The sequence below is a fragment of the Danio rerio genome, chromosome 12, assembly GCF_049306965.1.
Source record: "Danio rerio strain Tuebingen ecotype United States chromosome 12, GRCz12tu, whole genome shotgun sequence".
Classification (NCBI taxonomy): domain Eukaryota; kingdom Metazoa; phylum Chordata; class Actinopteri; order Cypriniformes; family Danionidae; genus Danio; species Danio rerio.
In genome coordinates, this window is record NC_133187.1 from 37,467,316 (window position 1) to 37,487,451 (window position 20,136).

At 37.8% G+C, this 20,136-nt stretch overlaps 1 protein-coding gene across 8 annotated transcripts in view; it reads right to left on the bottom strand.

Annotated features, from left to right (window-relative positions):
* Positions 1–527: 527 nt before the first annotated feature.
* Positions 528–20,136, bottom strand: part of sec24c (SEC24 homolog C, COPII coat complex component) — a 40,116-nt gene continuing 20,507 nt past the window's right edge. For 5 of the 8 annotated variants that reach the window (XM_073917867.1, XM_005156360.6, XM_005156359.6 and 2 more), the window contains 17 exons: positions 17,488–17,599; positions 17,272–17,399; positions 17,035–17,173; positions 16,828–16,943; positions 16,608–16,732; positions 16,308–16,499; positions 14,933–15,026; positions 14,608–14,724; positions 14,230–14,400; positions 14,028–14,124; positions 8,911–9,056; positions 8,652–8,790; positions 6,557–6,675; positions 4,938–5,117; positions 4,661–4,852; positions 4,341–4,430; positions 530–2,429 (listed from right to left, as the gene is read on the bottom strand). In XM_073917867.1, coding sequence (XP_073773968.1) covers positions 2,289–2,429; positions 4,341–4,430; positions 4,661–4,852; positions 4,938–5,117; positions 6,557–6,675; positions 8,652–8,790; positions 8,911–9,056; positions 14,028–14,124; positions 14,230–14,400; positions 14,608–14,724; positions 14,933–15,026; positions 16,308–16,499; positions 16,608–16,732; positions 16,828–16,943; positions 17,035–17,173; positions 17,272–17,399; positions 17,488–17,599 — 2,298 coding nt within the window. In that variant the 3' untranslated portion in view covers positions 530–2,288. 8 annotated transcript variants of the gene reach the window in all.

A 20,136-nucleotide genomic window follows, 5' to 3' on the forward strand; every position in this document is an offset into this window, starting at 1 on the left:
CTTCGGACTGTACAGTGTGTTTTCTTTATCTTATAATGCACAGAGTTTTGAGGTTTTCATTTGCCATTCACTAACAGTAGGACAGGTGTATGCAGTTCATCGAACTCCATCTAAACTGAAAGCTGAATAATAACGTCTCCTCATAAAAGCCAGCATATCAGCGCGCCATTACATTGAAAACATATGATTCGATTGCCGCCATCAGATTGGTTCTAAGGACATAGCGGCTTTTGCTGTCAAAGGCAAGTGGCGTTTAGAGGCTTTTGCCAACAAACTGTTATTTCTGATTGGGCTGACGCTGCGATTTAGATGATTTGAAGCAAAACTATTTGTTGAACATGTACTACGTGCCAAAAGCATTCGCTCAAAGTCATTAGCTCATTTTGGCAGAAGTGGAGTTTAGCAGCTTTTGCATCTGAACTCCTCATACATGGATTAATGTAACAGACCTAATGTGAATTGCTCCAACAACTTGACATTTCACTCTAACAATTCACTATTTCTTCAAAGGGACTTTGGAGTCAATCGATGAATAGATATAGGCATTTATTTGCAGTCAGGAGGCATGGATAAAACAGGAAGACAACTCAAAATCATTAAGTCTATGGCCATTAAAAACACATATGGGTTAGAGACAAACACTGAAAAAAGAAAACCTCAAAGGCCGATCCCTCAGTTCTAAAGAGAACTTCACCAGGATGCACCTCCAAAAACACACACACACACACCTCTATATAAAAGAGCTCTGCAATATCGGACAAAGATATACTTCAGAAAGGACCAAGTAAAAGACTCGCCCACACATCATGTGCAGTTCACTTAAAGATTCAACAAAGCACGCTAGCTTGACATCATTTTTAAAATGTGATTTTTAATTCTGTACATGTAATAAATGTGATGACAAGGTATTTAGTGTTGATTGCTTTTAAGGTCACAATCCCGCATGTGCTTGACGTCACTCGTTTGAGAAAAAAAAAAAAGGGGTTAGAAAGGGTCAGTTTCTAAATGAGTCCCACACTTCACTCATTCAGCACAGGCTTCCATTGCACAAAGATGAATAATACTCCAGAGCAGAATAAAAATGCACCTGCCCCAGAACCACAAACCTGCAGAGTCAGATCATACTATGAAATCATAACTGATACATAACCAAGCAAATACAGGTTACTAACAGACCGTACAGTAAAGAACCAAACAAAAACTTAAAAAGGGAAATGCCAGCCCGATTCTGTAATATATGCCCAATTACTGAAGGATCTTGACAATCCGCAACTCCCTGTAGAAATCCATATTCCTCATCAGGACCTAGAAATGACACTAACGTACCAGTTTTAAGCATATCTGTTTCTAATGCAGAATGAGGGTGATGGAGGAGAAATAACACAGATAATATTCCTCCCAGGCTCTTGAACAGCTTTCCCTCTGTTTGTTTAAAGATAAGTCGATGCATAGAATTTTTATATTGAATGTGTTCTCAGAGTAAAAGACATTTCCAATGATTAACAGCACACTTCAAGCTCCCACAGAGTCCGCTAGGTTTTTCGCACACATTAAAAAGGTGAAAATGACAACAGCTGGACGTAATCGACAGAATAACGGACCCAAAAGAAAAGAGGATCAATAAGGCCAAGGTTGAGAAAGAGGGAAATCAAAGAGGGAAACTGAAGCTAAGCAGAAAGAAATACAAATAACGGGACATGAATATATTTTGTTCTAAAACATCTTTCCATTCACACTGGAATAAAGATAAGGGACTTCATTTCACTGTATTCGGAGTAGCTCTAGATTTATCTTTGATGCTAGATTAGATAATGGTCATCTAGAGACCATTAGTCAGTGCTAGTGTTTCTCACAGAACACCCAGTACAATCAACATCGACGTTCACAGTCAAACACACTCTAAAACCCGCTAGCAGTTCATTTCATAATGCGGTTTAAGCCCTAATTGTGGTTTCACATCCTGATCCCAGATCAGCTGTAGAGCAGTAATAACAGCACATCTCACTCTCTATCACACACACACACAGTCTCACAAGCCTGTCATCAAAAGAAAGGGAGAAGGTCTGGTCAAAACTCCCACCACTAAAACCAAAAGAACAGTGTGATCTGACGGAGCAACATTAATTCCGTTAGAGGTGGCGTCATCCTCAAGAGTCACGGCGGATGAGATTATATTTGAGGAAGAGAAGATGATGGGCAAAGGGGGTTTTGTTTATTATGTTAAATAAAAAGTTAAAGCGCTTCTGAGTACAGAGCTGAGGAGGAGGAGGAGAGAGGGGACCTGACACTCAGCTCAGGAGCTGACGAATCTCCTTGTGCATGTGACACAGGAAGTCCACGTAAGACGCTCCACCGTTGTTGCTCTTATCCTCTACTAGGAAGTGCTTGAAGATCAGCTCCAGCTTGTCTTCCTGCTTCACCACCATGAGCTGAAAGAAAACAAGAGGGTCGATTCATACATTCTTAAATTGTAAATTAGTGGAAGAAACAATTAACAGCAGACATGTAATAAAATCTAATTTATTCATTTACTTTTTCTTTCAGAACTCAAGCACCATTGACAGTAGAGCATTTTTATTATACAACGCATACTGTTGTAGTTACAAATGTGCCTGGTAACCACACTATTCCAGCATCTTCAAAACAGAAAAATAAAGCATTTTGAAAATGCTAAAGACTTTGGGTGTGATGAGACGCTTACTCCATGAGACGAGATGAGACAAGATTGGGTTCACAAGAACGAGACAAGATTTTTTACAGTATTTTTAAGAAATCTTTAATGATGAAATACATAAATGGAAAGTATTTTATTAAACTGAAAATGTATCACAAATTACAAAACTATTAAATCAAGTTATGATTAATGTTATTTTACTTCTATTTTAACTAATTCTATGCAGTAAAGGACATGCAAACACTGCAAAATATTTGCTAATATATGAGTGGAAAATAGATTTTTATTCAACTGAAAAAAAAAAAGAAATTAAATTTAGGTGCTTTTTTAAATCAACTTGTAATGAATGTTATTTTACATTTATTTTAATGAATTGTGCCATAAAGGACATGCAAACACTGCTAAATATTTAGCTATAAACTCTACTGACTGGCTTCTTCCCTGCACAATTTCATGTAAGAATCAAACTTCTTTCCACAAATTAAATTTTTTTTTAAATGTATGTAATCACGTCATTTTTGGTTTTTAATTTTTCAAGTTTCACTTTCATTCAGCAACAGTGTACACTTTATAACCTCATTCACATCACCCTGGCTACGTTGTTTACCTTTTTAACAATCAAATGAAAACATGATATAAGGAACTGCCTATTTTCATTTTGAATTTAACTTAACAGACAGTGTAGCTAGATATTTATATGACCGTCATCTTCACTGTATGCATATTCATAACAAAACAGAGGCGATAACATTACTGCCTCCTTTTTATTTTCATTGAAAACATGAAACATACCCTCTCTTTTGCTGAATATCAGTTTTATTAATCAATAACGGCCATTATAAAAGTATAACATACAATAAGTTTAAACATTATAGGAAATAAATGCAAGCAATCAATCACACGTGATGAATCAGTGTACGAGGTTACATTAATTGATATATTAACTTATCTTTGAGCTTAGCCAAAATACATTCCCTGAGAACAAGCAATAGGTTCAAAAGACCAAAGTCGGGAAATATGTCGTTAGATATTGACAACAAGATCAATTAAATATCACTTTTAACAAATATAGTGAGATTAGAGTCTTGATTAACTGTCCGACGTGCGCCGCTCTCATATGGGTAGATGTGCTCAAAGCACCCGCTGACTGCCTGAAGCTCAGACGTGCGCATACGCTGCTGTGCATGCCAGAGTGTGTGTGTGTGGTCACGTGATTTGCGTTTTCAGCACTATAATGTAGATGGGGAGCTTTTCAGAAGCTGGGTGAAATGCCAGAGTGGACGTGGATCGTTTTCATTCTAAAACGCCTTTTAAAACTAACACATTAATGTAAACAGGGCCTAAATTTCTTCTCAATTGCTACTTTTTTGTTTAAATGACAACTTAAAACTTTTATTTTGTTCATTTACGTGGTCCTTCGTCTTTTCATAGCGCAGAATAATTACCGACTGAACATTAATCTGGACGGAGAACTACTTTCTGTTTTCGCTATCCCTATGCCAAGCATAAATCCTGGATTATCTTATGACTTCATATTGCTAAAGCTTGCATTACTTTGCTACCAATAAAATCACTGCACTGAAGAGTAAAAAAGGAACACAAGTCACCCAAGCAAACGAAATTTTCAGTTCTGCAAGAGCATAATATCAAGCCGTGACGTATTTACCTTCATGTATCGTGAGCGCTGTGCCCTGATGGACTCGATAATCTCCTTCAGTCTCTTTGAAAAAGGATTATCCAAAGCCGGCAGAGAGGTCTAAACCAGCAAAACACACACAAAAAAATTGCCAATGTGCGCATAATATTTAAAAAAAAAACATACAGCATGCAAAACTAGTTCAAGAGTCCTGGGTTAAATGAATCAAGTCTAATCTACTCACAAGCGATACTCTGTGCTACAAAGCTACTTTTGCATTCATGTAAAACCAAACAATTTATGCTTAATATGCATGTGATTTACATAAACACATTCATAAGAGGTCGTACCATGCTGGGGTCTATCTGACTGAAGGCAGGTGTGCCAAATATGTTCTGAAGCAGTTCCTGTTGGGCATTGACCCCGACCCAAATGAAAATGTTCAGTCCGTTCTCTAACAGGTAGACTCCTCCTCTAGACAGTCTTTCCTCGGAGTCTCTGACTGCCAAAGGCAGAGACGTGCTCTCCGCATCCAGCTTTTGCTGCAGAGAAACAGTGGACATACCGTAACCACAACAGCTCTATTACAATATTAAATGGGGTGATATTATTGTGTTTGTCTCTCACCAGCGGAAGCAGCCGAGGGTAGAAGAACACATGGCTCTCTGCCACATCCATAGCGCTGACCAGCTGTCTCAAGTAGGCACGGTCATCCAGGGAGACATCTGCCCCGGGCTGCAGAACGTCACTCTTCAACACGCAGTTCAGATACACAGGCAGCAGCTTCATACATTCTGGCAAAATCAACTGCACACAGACAAGAAAATTATACAAGATTGCATTTTTATAGAGATGCTGTCCTAATAGAAATGTCTATATCAGTGCTATTCGAATGATAATGATAATAACAACTAGTGATATCATGCTTCTGTAATTTACATCTAACTGGTAGCCATTTACATCCATAGTATTTTTTTTCTACTAAACCTGTCAATAGCCTGTCAATTCTTCAATTGATGGAAATACAGTGGGGAAAATAAGGAACACGTCACCATTTTTCTCAGAAAACAGATTTCTAAAGGAGCTGTTGACTTGAAATTTTCACCAGATGTTGGTAACAACCAATAAACCCAAATATGCAAAGAAAACCATTTTAATTAGTTTACAAATGAAGTTATATGTAACCAAATAAAATGAAACAGGAAAAGTATTGTATTGAACACATGAAGAAAGGGAAGTGAAGGGCAGTGAAAGCCCAGACAGCAGCTGAAATCTCTCAGTAGTTACTCAGCAACCCTCTGCCCTTTGTCAGTGTAAATGAGTATTGGCTGCTTCAGTCCAACATCTAGATTATCAGGAGGATGAAAATGAAACCAGGGTGGACATTTCAGCAAGACAATGATAAAAACACAGCCAAGGGAACACTTAAATGTTTTCAAAGAAAGAAAATCATCCTGTAGAATGGCCCAGCCAATCACCTGACTTGAATCCAATTGAAATGACAAATTAAAGTTCAGATTTGATAGGCGAGACCCACAGAACTATCAAATTTTCTCACTCAGTTGAGGTCTGTAAAAACCTCACACCTGAGCAATTCATGTGACTTCATTTGCCATATGAAAGACATCTTTAAGCTATTGTCACCAAAAAGTCTTTTATATAAAACATTAAATACAGTTCAGTGCTTTCTCCTGCTGTCATTCATTTCCAATGTTATTACACAACTCATTTTTCAGATTTTTTGTACCGTTTTATTTTATGTTTATATTGTTTGGGTTTTTACCAAAATCTGGTTTAATTCCATGTCAACAGCTCCTTCAGAATATCCCCCTCCCCCACCGCCAAAAACATGACATGTTGAATACTTTCCAACACTGTATACTTAGTTCCCCCCAAAATTTAAAATTTGCTTCCATTTTTTGTTGAATGCAAAGGAAATACAGGTTAGGAGCTACTGAGTGAAAAGATGGATAGTAAATCATTTTTTTTGGGGGGGGGGGGAAGACTATTATAGTTTTTAAATGAATGTATTTGGTTATATTTTAGTACTACATGGCTAATTTCTCATTTAAACTCCAGCAATTCTGAAAAATAAAATCAATTTAATAGACACATCAGATTCGATGTAAAATGATGTAACAATTTGGAAATAGCTCTTGTAAAAATTTTAATTCTTGAAAAGTTGTTCCAAAACAAATGATGTTTTAGTGTGCGGGTTATGACAGTAGGATATATCTAATATTCACCTGCCCTGCTGAAGATGGACTGGCACAGTTCTTTCGGTAACAGGCCAAGATCTGTGCACACTGGTTCACCAGGCTATCACGTACATTCTTTGTAGGACTGCTGAGTACACTCCGATATGCTGGAAACACAACATCAACTTTTACATCGTTCAAAATAACATTTAAAATGTCCTATACTGTGCTAAACAAGTCAACTTTGTGTAGTTTGAGAGTGAGTGCTCTGAATTGGGCTCAGGCGCAATTCAGTTGGCCGGCCCTGGCCCAGTTAAGCCTGGTTTATACTTCTGCGTCAAGTGACCGGCGTAACCCACGGCACATGCAACGCCCATAGCTGTGCATTTATACTTCTGTGCGCTGTCTCTGTTGGTCTGCATTAACACTTCCGAAACGCTAGTTGGCAGTGAGGTGTAAATGTTCCTCTGTGTCGAGTTTCTCGCTCGTGTTTTGCTTTTCCTGAACACTTCCTGGATGTACAAGTGGCTCAAACTCGCTCATTTTGAGGCAGGAACAGGCGGACGTGCAAGAACTTTAACTATGAGGTAAATACACAACAATACTTTCCATCCAGAGCTCCTTCACGGGACTCCACAATCGCTCCATTGGGCTAGCGCCGCTTGCGTGGCTCTCGGTCACCCCCAGACTCGTCAGCGCTACCAAGCTGACCAATCACAGAGCTTGCGCTACGCGTTGTTGCGACGGGTAGTTACATTTTTTGAGAGGTGCACGTCAGTGATGCCGACTGCCAAGGCGAAAGGCTATGCGTCAGTTCTGTAGCATACGCCGGCGTTTGACGCACAAGTATAAATCAGCCTTTAGAAGAGGTGTGCCAGAGCAAAATTCACTTGGACTGACACGATACGCTTGTAGTGTGAGTGCAAAGCGCGCCTGAGCCCGAAACTGAAGACAAAACGTGACTTTTAAGGTACTGATTTATATGGATTTATTAATCAGTTTTACTGTTCAATGAACGCAAACATTCGTAGTTTATTAAAGACGCAAACCCCTCACTGCACGACAGCTGCACTTTAAGCCAACCTGATCTGACTGAATTGTTCGGCGAATTATTTGACTGTTTGTCACTGCATAACAAACGACTAAAATTATATAACTAAAGAAATCTCCACTGGGCTGAGTTAAAGCATTTCTCTTCTGTTAAACTGACCAGCGCATCAATGACATACGTGTGCTCCAGCTCTGTTGCAATGTGAGTGCAGGCTGTCAGGGCAGAAGGGAGGGAGGACAAGCGTGCTTCGGCCTGCCTTATGCGCAGTCGTGCATTTATACTTCTGCATGCTGGTTGTGTTACTCTGCAATAACACTTCCGCTACCCTTAATGAACAAGTAGCTAAAACTCGGGGCAAGAAAAGGGGCAAGTGGGGTTTTATGTTCCTCTGTGTCGGGTTTCTTCGCAGGTATTTTGTTTTTTCTGAATGCTACCTTAATGAACAAGCAGCTAAGACTACTAAAACTAGGCGGAAACCGGCAGACGTGCAACAACTTAACAAAAACAAAACAAAACAAAAGTTTCCATCTGGGGCTCATCGATGGGACTCCACACTTGTAAACACTCACTCCACCAGGCTCGCTTGCTCTTCCACGGCTCTCTGTGCTGCCCACACTCGTCACCGCTTTCAAGCCGACCAATCAAAGCGCTTATGGGCCATGTCTCGAAGTGTAGTTATATTTTTTTTGAGAGGTGCGTGTCAGCATCGGCCACAGTGAATGGTGTGTGACTGCGCAAAGGCTGCACCGGACCATATGCGTGTGCTCAACGCAGAAGTATAAACAGAGCAGGGTCATGTGACTACACACTTCGCACTACTTTATAGTAAAAGTAATCGAAAAAAAAATTGTCCTGGGAAAAACTAAAGCGATTATAGGATCCGAATGTTTATTTCGATTACTTTGATTAATAGCCCAGCCTTATCAAATATATATATTTTAATTACAACATATTTAAATCATGCAACTAGAAAGAAAAGGGAGAAAAAAAACACAACTAAAAAAAAAATAATAATAATAATAATTTTTTGGAGTAACTGATCTTGCCCATAGAGAAAAGGTGTTGTTCCGATCGGTGAGTGGTTTCACTCACCATATTTGACGAAGAAGTTGATGATGGTGTCAGTCTCACAGTTCCTGTACAGGTCTGCCAGCTGAGAGCAGCAGTTGACTGCCATGTTATGGACCCGTAGCCGTCGCTGGCCACTGCAGCTGGTGTACAGAACAGCACACTGAAACAAAATACACACAGTACAGGGAAAAAAAGGTGAGCACAGCTTAGATCATTAAATGCCGAGGGACTGAATTCAGTGTAGCTGACACTTCTCATGTGTGTGTAAGACTAGACAGACCTGCATGAGAGCTCCAGTCTCCTCGCTGAGCTTGTCGTCATGTCTAAACTCTACAGTGACGGTCTTGTCACAGTCTAGTCCTGCCAGCTCTACATCTGTAGTGTTGCTCATATAGAAGGAGCCGAAGAAGTCTGTCGCCCGGATCCCTGTCACAGCACCACAGAGAAGTTAAACTCACACTGTAAACCATTTTAAAACAAAGATTCTATCTCTTTGAAAGAGGTCCACTACTAAGAAATTATTACTAATATACATATAAATAAATGTATAGCCTGAATGTGGCCTTCATGTTTCTTTGCTGCTTCTTGTGTGTATATTTATTTATATGTACATGTATTTATTATATGTATTTACACACCCACAGAAAAGAATCACATGCAAAAACTGTCAATGTTTGTCAGATTACTCAAGTATTCATGTAGTTTTTGTTCTATTGTTTGTCTCATTTATACCTGTCAAACCTCTTGTTTTTTTCCAGCATTCTCTCGTATTTTACAATTCTATCCTGCTATCATCCTGTGAAGGTTTTTTTTTTCCATATTTCTAGTTTTTTCAATCTTTTCAAGAGCCGAACATTAATAAGCCGAACCACCAGGGGACTTCCCTTCCTCTTAAATGAGAATCTGTTCTGTGCTTTAATTTTATTTAGGCATGAAAACACTTTGAAATAAAGATAATAATGGCAGGATTCCCTTCCATTCCATTACAGGCACCGCTGCCCTTTCAATGCCATCCTCAAAACAGTCAGTTCATGTAGCAATGTGTAAGTGTCAGACGCGCTCCACAGTGACAAATAGACGCTGTTTCCCAAATGGATTCTGTAAACGTGATTTAAAGCGAAGGTGGACACTCTGGGTTTAGGGTGCATGTTTGAACAGACATATACACATAATAACATCTAAACATGTCAATCTTGGTGGGTTTTCTGTTAAACACAACAATTTTGGTCTTAAATGAGCATACAAGGTTAAGAAAGCAGTTGGATTCTTTCATTATGGATCTGTGCATTTTTAAAGTGACACCTCTGTTATTTAATGTGATCAATCGAAAAATTTCAGTCGTTGCTCTATAATCAGAATGTTTTAATTATACTGTGAAAAGGTTATTGAGATTTGATACCTTGATTCAATTTCTTTATAATAGCTATTAATTTAGTATTAATAGGCTAAACTGTTTGCCAATTTATTTGTAGCTTTTTCTAATGTATACTACTTATTCGATCTATGTAAATAATAAAAACATATTACTGACTGTTTCAACTGTTTATTTACAGTGAAAGAGACAGATGAACATATTTAGTAAATTGGAATTTTTTTTAGGGGTGGGGGTCCCTTATTTTCACATCCAAATGCTGACAGGTACAGTCTCATTGTGTCATATTCACAAATGAAACAAGATAGACATGGAAAGATGTTCATATAGGGTATATGGCGAGCTATTGTTTTACCCATACTGAAAAACTTCTGGTGCATTGATATTGCGAGTTTTTTCCATTTTATATGGCTCCTTTTACAGCATCGATGTTGTAATGTCATTAAAATACAATCAGTTAAACAGACGTTGGCAGTCATTTAGTTGCTCAAGTGTAAAACGAGACAAAAAGCCGTTTGCTCGCATGCACCCGTCAGAATCGGCAGGTTAGCGCAGAAGCTCTATTGAATGTACTGGAGTAAAATAAATGCTCATATTATAAAGACATGGCAGGGAAAATGTAATTTAATGCAGTGTTTCTTGTACAATCTGAGAGCCACTTTTTATCAGATATCACTCAGCCAGTGGAGATCGCTGATTTTTAAAGAGAAGAGACCTTAAACGCGCCCATTATGCATTGGCATAGAGTTCACTGGAAACGATTAACCCAGGTTACTGGCAAATTAAAAGTCCTATTAGCATACTTCAGCATATACCTTATTTGAAGAAGAATGTGCTCTTTTTAGGTGAAAAATAAATATATTAAAAATATTTTTGGATTATGGTCACTTTACAGTAAGGTCTCATTAGTTAATGTGTTTACTAACAAGAACTAAAAATGAACAATACCAATATCATAGTTTTTACTAATGTACATTTACTAATGTATTTTTAAATATGCACTTGAGTTAACATGAACTAACAAAGAACGACTGTATTTTCATGAACAAATACAGTGATCAATGCAATGTTCATTGAGGGTTCATGTTTTTAAATACATTAACTAACATTATCTAACACAACCTTACTGTAAAGTGTTACCAGAAATATTTCTTCAAAGATCATTGAAGACAAAGAATGACCATAAAGCAATAGCTGTTGAAAATTCTGCTTCATCACCAAGAAAGGACATTTTGAATAGTGTAAATGGAATCAAAAAAAAAGTAAAGCATTTGCAACTCGGAGGCTGCATCTTTCGAAGGACACATTCAAAGGCCGACTGAGTCACATTGGCATGATGAAGGCTGCCCCAATTTAAAGTCTCCTTCAAACACAGCCTCCAGATGCATCCTTTGATTCCCAGGAAATGAAAGACACAACAGATGGATCCTTCTCGCCCAGCCTATTACAAGATTCATTGCATGCTGGTGACAATGGAACATGAGCCGTTACGGTTTAATTGTGTTCTGTTTTAGCTTGATTGAAAGCCAAAAGGTAACAAATAAAATATATTTCATGAACTGGCAAACAGTGCTAACATTTGATAGAAATCTATAATGATAGCGATTTGATAGATATCTATAATATTTTATATGTACATAAATGGCACAGGTGAACAAGTGTACAACAAGCGAAATGATCTGCCATTAGGGTAAGAAAAAAATAATATTCTTTTGGCTTTGAAATGTAAATATATGGACTTGAAACAAGGCAAACGGTAAAGTAAGAAAAATTTTTTTTTTTTGCATAAATTGTATAAATTCTGTTTAATAATTAAATACAATTACACCTCCAATAGGGCTGGACAATAATTTGATATTAATATATATCACAGTTGAATTTTTTTTAATAATGGTGATAGGAGTTTTAAACCCATTTCCGGTATTTCGATAAAAATATGCGTTCGAAATTTAATCTATGCGACCTCATAATATATTTGGGAGCATTTGTGCGACTGCATATAATGGGTGTAGCGAGACCCGTTTTGACTTTGTCTAAAAACGTGCTGAATCAGTCTTCCCTGCCGCTATATTGGTTCATATCAGCTGTCAATCACTCAAGGCTTTCCGCTGTTTGATGACAGAGCTTTTGTGACCGTGGGAAATGCAGATGGCTGAAGCGTGAAAAGCACACAGGTCTGCAAACCCCATATAAACTTACAAATAAAGGCGCAGATGAGGGCGATCATGACATGTGGTGAATGTTGATCCGCCAGCTGAGATCAATCAAGTGTTTTCGGAGAATGCGTTGCATTCACTGCTTGTTCAGCACAAATGTCTGCTAAATGTAAAATCTAATACTGTACAAATCATCGCCAAAGAAGCTTGCCTTTACTAAGTTTAAACTGAATCTGCAACTCATAATAAAGAGCGGTATTGCGCAGGTGGTCATCGTGAGAATCCTGCTCTGCCTGCCCATATATTGGTGCGGCTGACTCGCCTGCTTTATTCCTTAAACACAGAAATATGAAGATCAGCTCATAACGAGACTGAGCATTTACAATGACACAAACCGAAATTAAAACTTTTAAAGAGCGGTAGAAGTGAGACTTTACTTTCTTTTGTCCATTCCATCTTGAGATGTTGTTTTACTATTTAGGTACTGGTGACTGTTTTGCAGCTTTATTATAATCTTTCGTTTGTTTTGTAGCAGAAATATTATTTATTAAATAGACATGCATATAAAACAACAGTGCAAAATAAATATTTCGTACTGCAATGCTTCATTTTTGTTTGATGCAAACCATAAATGTATTTTCTCATAAAGTAACAGACTTTTTATAGCAGATAACTTGCATTCAAGCACATTCAAAGCATAATGAGAAATGTCATTTGTAACTATTATTTTCATTTTCATCATCATTAATCTTCTATAATTATTAGACATTCATTTTGGAATTATAGCTTATATATATATTATTTAGCTATATATATTGTCCATATGAGGGTTTTTCAAAGTCTAAGACAGTGGGCCTCCCTTTTGACACAACTTATCCATTGGCACCCCCTCCTCCCACGCACGCACGCACGCACGCACACACGCACACACGCACACAATTCTGGAGGTTTTCCTGCTACCTCATCATGCTTGGTTTCAAGGTGTCGCCAAAGTTTAGCGGGTCTCATGCTGTCATTAGCCAAAATATCTTGACAAAACAACAGCTGTGGTTCAACAGCTGGTCCTGTCCACGTAAATCCTAAACTCAAATACTGATCATCATATCGTCGTCTTTTGGGTTTAAGCCCTGAACTTGAAGGCTTTGAATCTGGGGGTCTCAGAAACCGATCCATTGTATTAGCAGCATGATTAGCAGGCATATACTGGTAATGGCGGGCAAGTGAATTCACAGCTATGGCCTTCTGGGTAAAAAAGGTTTTCTTATTTTTGACGTATTATTTTTTTTTAGCTTTAATTAAAACGTTTAAAAATAATAAAAAATACATATAATAATTAAACAATAATTATATTTTTATTATATAATATTTTTCCCGCGCCTCCCCTGACATGCTCTGGCGCCCCCCAGGGGATGCGCGCCTCACACTTTGAAAACCCCTGGTCCATATCAATATCGGAATTATATAGTATCGACCGAAATTAAGAACTATATCGTGATACAAATTTCTGCCATATTGTTCAGCCCTAACCTCCAAACATCCTACATTTTTATGTACAAATGTTTTAAACTCTCTTGAAATGCTCATACAGTTACAGGCCTTAAAAACACATGCAAATGATAAACCTTCACTATATTATAGTTAAACCTAGCAGTGATTCCTCAAACCACATGTGTTCTGAAGCTCCTGGTGTATAATTCAGACTCAACATTGCATATATTGCGATGTGAATATTGCGGATGCGCACACTGCGATATCGAATATAAAACGGTATACTGTGCAGCCCGAATATGCACAAATTAACACTGAAAAGCATCCTGTAAAGCATCCTCCTTTACGCTGAGCAATTTACATGTAGCCCGATGTATTCACCTGTGCTGGTGCGGACCCTCATCACTGCATCAAAGCCCATCTGCTTCTGCACATCTCGCCTCAAATCATTAAGGAAACGCTCCTGGTCAGATGAAGCCTAAAAAAGGAAAAGAAAAAGTGTATAACCAATTTTTTTATTTTATTTTTTGTTGTTTAGCTGCTCTTGTATGGTTATGGTGACTCAGATGCAGTTCTTCTATACCTGGAAGTAGGTGTACTTATAGATGGAGCCGCCTGTTGAAGTGGGCACCACCCCTAACGTTGCTACATCAACATACTGGTTGGGAAATAGGAAAAGGTCCACACAGCAGCCCTGCGCCACACAATCCTTGGCTAGGGTGTTGTAAAAACTAACTTGCGGCTGGAACAATGACTGCAAAAGAAACAGGTCAACTTCAGGAAGCGTGGTCCTTAAAACCTACCCAATAACAAGCACATTGAAAAGCTTCCTGTAGTGAAGTTTTCTTAATTCTCCATGCTTGATAACATATTTTCAAAGCATCACTGTTGGTTTAAGGTTGCGTCTTTCAGATACAAATGCAATACGTGTGAGTGCTTTTTAGAGAAAAGGTCAAGGTACCTTTTCTTTATCAGTGCCCACTAGTTTCTTATCCTCCCTATTCTTCAGTTTGCCTGGAGCCTCGGCAATGGGGAGAGATGAGTGGAAAATAAACAGCTTTCCAGCACAGTCTGCGGCCTAGATGACAAAGCAGAAACCTAATTATTACTGAATGATTCTACTCACAATGGACATGAAAAACATTTGAGCCATAACAAACAAAACGCTTCTGCATCAAAAGTATAACTGCATCATTTTGACTAACAATAAGCCAATTAACATTTACATGACAGTGTACTTTCGCTGTGAACAATGAATCTTGTACTGATGCAATAAGATCAAATACCTTAAGTGCTTCCAGCCCAGCCTGAATGACAGGCCCAAACACAGTCTCAGTTTCCCGTGTGTCTGCAAACATTTCAGGAATCTGATCTAACAAGCTAGGGAGAAAAAAATATTTTCATGAATAATGCTGATGGTCCAAAAAATTTATTTGTGCATTTATATACATTCAATGGCCACTTTCTAAGGTACACTTGTCCAACTGCTTGTTAACATAAATTTCTAATTAGCCAATCACATGGCAGCAACTCAATGAATTTAGGCATGGTCAAGATGAGCTGCTGCAGTGCAAACTGAGCATCAGAATGAGGAAGAAAGGGGATTTAAGTGACTTTGAACGTGGCATGGTTGTTTATGCCAGACAGGCTGGTCAGAGTATTTCAGAAACTGCTGATCTACTGGGATTTTCAAGCATATCAATCTCTAGGGTTTACAGAGAATAGTCCAAAAGGATAAAATATCCAGTGAGTGGCAGTTCTGTGGACAGAAATGCCTTGCTGATGTCAGGGGTCAAAGGAGAATGGCCAGTCTGGTTCCAACTGATAGAAAGTCAACAGTAACTCAAATAACCACTCGTTACAGCAGAAGTACAGCAGAGGTTCTCTTACAGCAGACCACACTGGGTGCCACTCGTCAGTTAAGAACAGGAAACTGAGGCTATAATTGGCACAGGCTCACCAAAATTGGACAATTGAAGATTGTAAAAACATTACCTGGTCTGATGAGTCATTTTTTTATGCGACATTCAGATGGTAGGGTCAAAATTTGGTGTCAATAAAAAGAAAGCATGGATCTATCCTGCCATCCTATCGATGGTTAAGGCTGGTGGTGGTCGTGTAATAGTGTTGGTATATTTTCTTGGCACACTTTGGGTCTATTAGTACCAACTGAGCATCAATGCCACAGCCTACTTGAGTATTGTTGCTGACCATGTCCATCCCTTTATAACCACAGAGAACCCATCTTCTGATGGCTACTTGCAGAAGGATTACGCACCGTGTCATTAAGAGCGAATCATCTCAGACTGGTTGGTTTCTTAAACCTGACAAGTTCACTGTACTCAAATGGCCTCCACAGTCATCAGATCTCAATCCAATAGAGCACCTTTAGGATGTGGTGGAACGAGAGATTTGCAATGTGCAGCCAACAAATCTGCAGGAACTGCATGATGCTATCATGTCAATATGGACCAAAATCTCTGAGAAATATTTCCAGAACCTTGTTGAATTTATGCTACGAAGAATTAAGGCAGTTCTGAAGGCAAAAAAAGGGTCCAATCTGTACTAGTAAGGTGCACCCAATAAAGTGACCGGTGAGAGTATTTTTTGTAATCAAATACAGATTAAGAAAAAAACAAAACAAACTATTCCATAGCCTACCTCTCAATAACCACTCTGGACTCTGAGACATTGACCAGAAATCCATCCAGTAAGGGCACAAACATATCAGCCACATCAGACACAACAAGCATCTGTGGCTGAGCGAGGGAGGCCTTCACATTATAGAAATGAAGTACTTTATTGTAAGTGACAAAGCCAACTCGAACATTTGATTCCACATCAGGATTCTCTCTGCAGGAACGACAAGCAACATCAACATTGCACATCATATTTTGCTGTAGATGCCAAAAACATAAACATTCTCTGCGTTTCCAAACAGTTTCTCTTTTACACTCTCACCTGGGCAAATAATCCATCAATGTCTTCAGCTCCTGGCAAACCATTCCCACCATGCCATTTTTTACAGCATTGTAGGACACGTCAATTAGGAAAATAAAGGCTGGTGGCTGAGGAAACTTGTTGTTCTGCCAAGAAATAATATTCAAATAAGCAATCCCATGCATATCAACACCTTATCATTTCCTTTGGCTTGTAGTGGCCTGAAAGAAACACACTGTACCTTACAATAGTCCACAGTAGCCATAAATTCATAACTTCCCATCGAGAGCTCCGGTCGTTCATAGCAGTCCACTCTCTTCCCTGTGTGATCCAGATGCTGGAAGTAATGGGGAGGCACTGAGAGGGAGAAAGCAGACCAAAAACCATAACGTTAGATGAATTTCTGATGAATCCAAAATGATAATCCTGTTATGGCAGCAAAACCAACCCTCGGTGACACAGCTGCAGAAGCCACACTGGAAACGACGGCCACCTTCAATAAACTGCATGAATGGGCACATGTAGGCCTTACAGCGATTACAGCGAATGGGACCACTTTCTCCATGATCCACGAGATATGGCGGTGACTGCGGGACAAAAAGAATGACATGGGCTTTTCGTTAATACTTCTGAATTCATTTTAAAGACAAATCACAATATTGAGCTTTCAAATGTGTCCTTTTACCTCATCTGGAGGCAACGTGGCCAAGGGTTTAATGACAGCAGCCAAAGGAACCTGGGACTGTTTGGCCATGTCAGAATTGCAGGGCATGTTGTAGGCAGTACAACGAATGTAGCGTGGACTTGCATTCCCTTTAAAGAGATTCATATTGATAAAAAGCATAATATAATGGAATAAAACCATTTTGTTCTTAAATGAAGCCTAAATTTATGCTTTTACCTTGATCTTTCACTTGAAATCTGGTGGTTACTAGAGGTGGAGCTTGACCTCTTACCCCTGTAGTGAAAGGTTGACTTCCCTTGTTTGCTTTATCATCCTCTATAACCTGAATCTGAGAGAACAAACAGGAGCCTATGAAAGAACGGCACACCTTCATTTACAAACAAACACAACACACCCTGACCTTTCACCCAATAAACCTCTTTACGCGTATATGAAAATAATCCAGACAGGATCAGTTAATTCATCGCCACATCTGATCAGCTAAACCAGATTAAAGGAATATTCAAGATTGATGCCACCTGAAATATGGCATCTCCATCAATTTGGCCATAATACCAAACATTTTCTAAAGAAATTACTTTCATTTTCACATTTCATTCAACATCATAATATACAGTTGAAGTCAGAATTATTACAGGGTTTCTGCAGGTTTAACTAAGTTAGATTTAAGACTAAGACATTTTTAATAAGATCATAAATAAAATTTTAGACTCATAAAGGGCTAAATGCCAAGGAATTTTTCAAAGGGTACAGATGGAATGGCCAATCAAAAATGTATTATAATTGAATACATTTAATAATACAATAATAATGTATATTAAATAAATACTGTAAATATTGTGTAAAAACAAGTAACCTCTACTTGGATCCATACACTTTTTCCCCAACATAAACTTATTAAACTTAAAAAAAAAAAAAAAAAAAAAAAAAAAATATATATATATATATATATATATATATATATATATATATATATATATATATACTTTAAATTAAAAAATGTTTTAAAAGCTTTAAAAACTATAAAAAACTAAATCTATGCACAACAATCTGTCCAGGTCGTGTAAAATAATTAAACTATTATGACAAAAAGAGTTTAAAAAAAAAGAGCTAAAATGTTTAAGTTTTGAGGATGGATGGATTGTTGGCGATTGAAAGGATTTAAGCCAGATTGAGTAGCAATACATGAACAAAGGAAAATTAAGACCTTTTTGAAATTGAAGACCTACAATCCAATAGTTGAATAAATTTAAGACTTTAAGGCCTAATATTTTGATTTTGAGATTTAAGAAATTTTAAGACTAAGACCCCACGAACACCCTGGATTAGTCCTCCTGAATTATTAGCACCCAATATATTTTCCTCCCATTTCCGTTTAACAGAGATTTTTTTTCTCTTTTTCTCTTTACCAATTTCTAATCACAGATTTCTTTTATCTTTGCCATGATGAAAGTATGTAATAGTTTATGAGATATTTTTCAAGATACTATTAATCAGTTTAAAGTTACATTTAAAGGCTAAACTAGGTTAATTAGGTTAACCAGACAAGTTATGGTAATTGGGCAAATCATTGGGTAACAATGGTTTGTTCTGTAGACTATCAAAAATTATATAATAATATATTGAAAATTAATAATAATAATAATATTGACATAAAAACGGTTTATTAAATAAAAAAAATGCTTTAAAAAATATTATAGGAAATACTGTAAAAAATGCCTGACTCTTTTAAACATAATCTGGGAAACATAAAATAATAATAATAATAATAAATAAATAAATAAATCGCAGGAGGGCTAAAAGTTTTGACTTCAACTGTATATACCACAATCTAATCTCAAAAAACAAAATCAATTAAAATTTCATTAGTTGCAAATGATCCTATTTCTTCCGGAAACCAAATTGCCAAGAAATACCCTGTTGGCTTGTGTAAAGCTAGATTCCAGCTTGGCCAATAAAACTGTCAATTCTGCAGCTAATGATACCGAATAAATAAAATCTAACTCAGAATATTCCTTTAAATACAAGTTTACATTAGACACTGCCCGACCCGGTATACCAGACTACGCAACTCCTGAAGGACTGCAGCCTTGCACAGTTTAGCACCAACCCTGCTTCAACACACTTACCTGTAGGTTTCAAACAAGCCTGAAGAACTCAATTAGTTTAATTATTGAATTAGGACACTAATGTCGGACTTTGCTTAGGCAAAAGCCTTGTCACTTAACAGAAATAATGTACAGTGTAGAATATAAAGTCATGCTGCATTGCAAAAAGAATTAATAGTGTTTAACTCCCAGGAGCTTGAAGCACCAACCCTGCTTCAACACACTTACCTGTAGGTTTCAAACAAGCCTGATGAATGAACTCAATTAGTTTGATCAGATGTGTTTGATAAGGGTTAAAGCTAAACTGTGCAGAGCTGCAACCCTCCAGGGACTGAGTTTGACACCTATGCATTATATCATAAATAGGACACTGCCATTCATGCACACACTATCACTTTATAGCATGCAGGAGAGTAGATATGTACAGTTTTGGGTGGGTACCAATGACCAGTCTAAATGGTGTAAAATGCCAGAGTAAACTATCTACAATTGTTCAAAGGAATTGAAATTTAAAGGGAGGAGGGTATTTGCTAATAATGGACCAATTGTTAAACACGATTTGCATGTAAGGCAGAGTATTCCTTTATCAAAAAAGTATTTGGAAAGATTTTTTTTTTTTTTTTTATGAAAATGGCTCTAGTTGATGTCATTATGTGTGAAACTCCTTATATGGCCACTTCTCATGGTAGAGTGCACACACAATGGAGTTGCTGGAGAATAGCTCCAAAGAAGAGTGTTTTTGGTTGTACATGACAGG